This window comes from Cucurbita moschata, unplaced genomic scaffold (assembly GCF_002738365.1).
Source record: "Cucurbita moschata cultivar Rifu unplaced genomic scaffold, Cmos_1.0 Cmo_Scf00009, whole genome shotgun sequence".
NCBI classification, from domain to species: domain Eukaryota; kingdom Viridiplantae; phylum Streptophyta; class Magnoliopsida; order Cucurbitales; family Cucurbitaceae; genus Cucurbita; species Cucurbita moschata.
In genome coordinates this window covers 4049954-4053324 of record NW_019268525.1, presented here as the reverse complement: position 1 = coordinate 4053324, position 3371 = coordinate 4049954, and the positions used below count along the sequence as shown (strand labels likewise).

At 38.4% G+C, this 3371-nt stretch overlaps 2 protein-coding genes across 2 annotated transcripts in view; one reads left to right on the top strand and one right to left on the bottom strand.

Annotated features, from left to right (window-relative positions):
• Positions 1-488: 488 nt before the first annotated feature.
• Positions 489-1442, top strand: LOC111447754. Its single transcript, XM_023087079.1, has one exon. It carries the CDS (start codon positions 516-518, stop codon positions 1212-1214), a length of 699 nt encoding a protein of 232 aa, XP_022942847.1. The 5' UTR covers positions 489-515; the 3' UTR covers positions 1215-1442.
• A 612-nt stretch (positions 1443-2054) lies between these two features.
• The window catches only part of LOC111447752 (gamma carbonic anhydrase 1, mitochondrial-like), a 3896-nt gene continuing 2579 nt past the window's right edge, over positions 2055-3371 (bottom strand). The window contains exons 3-5 of the mRNA XM_023087076.1: positions 3011-3136; positions 2777-2928; positions 2055-2659 (exon numbers count right to left, since the gene is read on the bottom strand). Coding sequence (XP_022942844.1) covers positions 2381-2659; positions 2777-2928; positions 3011-3136 — 557 coding nt within the window. The 3' untranslated portion in view covers positions 2055-2380. The remainder of the gene's footprint in view (positions 2660-2776; positions 2929-3010; positions 3137-3371) is intronic.

The window sequence follows — 3371 nt, the reverse complement described above, 5'->3', positions numbered from 1 at the left end:
AAAAAAAAAAAAAAAAAAAAAAAAAAAAAAAAAAAAAAAAGAAGATCAATTTTATTATTATTTGATCGTTGTAAAAAAAAAAAAAAAAGAAATTAAATATTTTTAAAACAAAAATATTTATTAAGTTACAAAATAAAATATCATAAACTATTTGTGGTTTAAGTAATTTGAAAATGAATAAAGAGTATTTTAAGTGGTTAAGAAATGTAAAATAATTATTTATTATTTTGAATAATTTAATTACAATGTCTAATTATTATTTTTATAAAAAATAATGTCCATCAAAATGAGATTTGGACCATATTAATATGGTAGACACGAACATTAAAATAAGGGCATGCCCGAAATAGAGTCCACGTGATTGGAGCCACGCACTGCGTCTTCTGACAAGGATCCAGATTATTGGCTTTAAGACCTGGGCCCACAGTCTTGTTTTTCCTCCCTTTTCTCTATAAATATCCCCCACTTCTCTCGTTTTTCCTCTCCACTTTTCCCTCCCATTCTCTCCCATTCAAATGGATTTGTTCTTCTTCCACAAAACAGAGAAAGTTTTGAGCCCTAATCTCCTCCAAATATTCCCCAAGTTCTTCCGATTCCTAGAGCTCTGCTTCCTGCTCCTTTTCCTCTCCTGGATCCTCTCTCGGCTCCCGATCGCCCTCACAATCTCCGCCGACTTCTTCCGAAAACTCTTCGGCTTCCTCGCCAGTCCGCTCTTCGGATTCCTCCTCTGTAACGCCATTATCTTCGCACTACTTACCAAACCTACCAAATTTTCAGACCGCAGCGCCGTAACCGTCGTCGATGGAGACGAAATCGATCGGATTTACGCAGACCTAATCGAAAAATCTGGAAGCGACGGCGTGCATGAACGCAAGGTGGAGACTGTGTACAAGGACAAACAGATCATCGCGGAGCCGATTAGTTCAATCGATCACAAAATTGAAGAGAGGAACGCGGATACGGAGTCCGAATCTGGAGTAGATCATCCGAAAGTGATATTGAGGACGCTATCAGAGAAACTTAAGCCGAAAACGCAGAGTGAGAAGCTCCGCCGTTCAGAGACGGAGAAGTGCCGGAATCTGGAGCATTCGCACGACATTTTGTACTACCAGGACGATTTGAGCAGCGAGGAATTTCAAAGGAAGATTGAGGCGTTCATAGCGAAAGAGAAGAAGTTTCGACGGGAAGAATCTTCCGCCATTGTACTCCACTGAGACGGTTAATCGCCGGTTGAAAAATACGACTACAAAAAGCAAAAGTAAACTTTCAATGTACAGAGTAAAATTTCTCTTACCTAGAGAAGGGTAAAGTGGGTATTTGGCTTTAGTTCTAATTTTTCTTTAGGGAAGGGGATTTTGTTTGTCTGTTACTCGTCCTATGGCTCTTGGTGGACTTGCATTTGACAACTGATCTGTGACGTTAATTTGGGACCAATTGGGTGACATTTACTTTTCGACTTATATATCTCATATAATGTTTATAAAAAAAACATGGAATTAATTCGTGTATTATATCGATTAATGATGTTAAAAGGGCTTACTTAAACTATACTTAATCACATAGTATGATAATTAGTAAGGTCGTACGATTAAGCAATAACACAATATATTTGCATTACTTAATTATGAGATCACCATTAATTCACATCTAAACAAAATTTAGAACTAATTCTCTCACACCCACATAAAATCAGCAAACCCATGCGCATTTGCTCTCTTTTTCGTGGGGCAATTGCATCGATGCATCGAGAGAGAGTTTTATCATTTTTTTGGGCCGAAGGAGCAGCCCAGATCGACGATACTGAAGCTCGCCGGTGCATCGATGCTGAAGTTTATAAAATGGAGTAGAGAAACAATGGAAGGTTGAAGAACAGGGTTATGGAGGCAAGTTGGTCGACGTCCATTATAGAAGCAGGACGGCCACGTTGCACCACGCCTCAACACGAGGAAGAAAGGAGTGGGTGCCAATGCCAATGCCAATGTTGGCTTTTGCTACTCCCAATACAATTTTAAGGTTTAGAACTGCATGTTAGATCTATAAAAACATCATACATATAAGAACAAGAAGCCTGTTGCAGCGAAATAGATTTAATCCTCAAGTACACCTGTTTCCAAAAGTTCTTTATTTCCGAACAGGAACAGTGAAAAAATTATTCAAAACCTGGAAACAAATCCAAGGATGGCTTCAAGAATATTGAAGCATCTAAAATGGTGTTTCGAGGAGGATGATTGTCAGAGCTGTAACCAGAGGACATTGTTCGTGACCTTTGGCGTTTGCTCATCCGTCCAACCTCCATATGTTATTTGCGACCAAGGTCGGGTCTTTTATGAATATCAGCAAAATATTTCAAAGGGCAACACCTCCATTAAAAAATTACGTCTTAAGAAGCTCTTGGTACTTTATCAGCCAGTATGTTATCTGGAAGGACAAGCTCTGGAGGGGTTTCACGAACAACGCCCAACATCGAATCATACTCTTCATCGCGACGAGCAAACTTCTTGCGAAGAACCTTTTCAAATTCAATTTCATCAAAGCTCTTAACATTTTCAGCTGCATGAACCTGTGATAAGTTGGAATAATTAATGGCTGACTGGGAGAAAAAGGCCATCTCTTCTTCTGAAAGCTTCCTCAGGAACCTTGCTGGATTTCCTCCCCATACCTGTGGTTGCATTAGCAACACTCAATATTTTATTTCAATCATGACAGAACCCAAGTAGTATTGATAACATAGAAGGTAGCACTAGATATCGAAGTAAAATGATTAAGATAGGGAGACCTCTCCACATGGGATCCTTGTATTCTGTCTCACAAGTGCTCCAGCAGCAACCATTGCATGTTTTTCTACGTAGACTCCATCAAGCAACGTTGCTCCCATACCCACAAATGCCTCGTCCTCGATAGTACATCCATGTAACACGGCACTGTGACCTGTCTAGTTCAAATTCGAAACCATAACCACACACCTCTCAAGGGATGGATACATAATTTGGAACGAGATTCTATCACTCACCGATAGTAACATTATCTCCAATGATAGTTGGTAAAACCTTTCCACTCAAATTGGATTTTGCTACGTGAACTAATGAGTTGTCTTGTATATTGGTCCCAGTGCCAACACTGATGCTGTTAACATCACCTTCATAATATTTTGCAGTTAAGACAAATATAAACATACAGAAGAAGATAGGTAAGGAAGAAAAGCAAACTGGTTTGACAACTGATTCTCACGCAAACAAATTTTGGCATAAACAAGATTATTGTCCTATTTAAATTAAAATACTCATCGGCCAAACAACGAAGTGGTCATTTTGCTCATCAAAAAAAAAAAAAAAAAAAAAAAAAAAAAAAAAAAAAAAAAAAAAAAAAAAAAA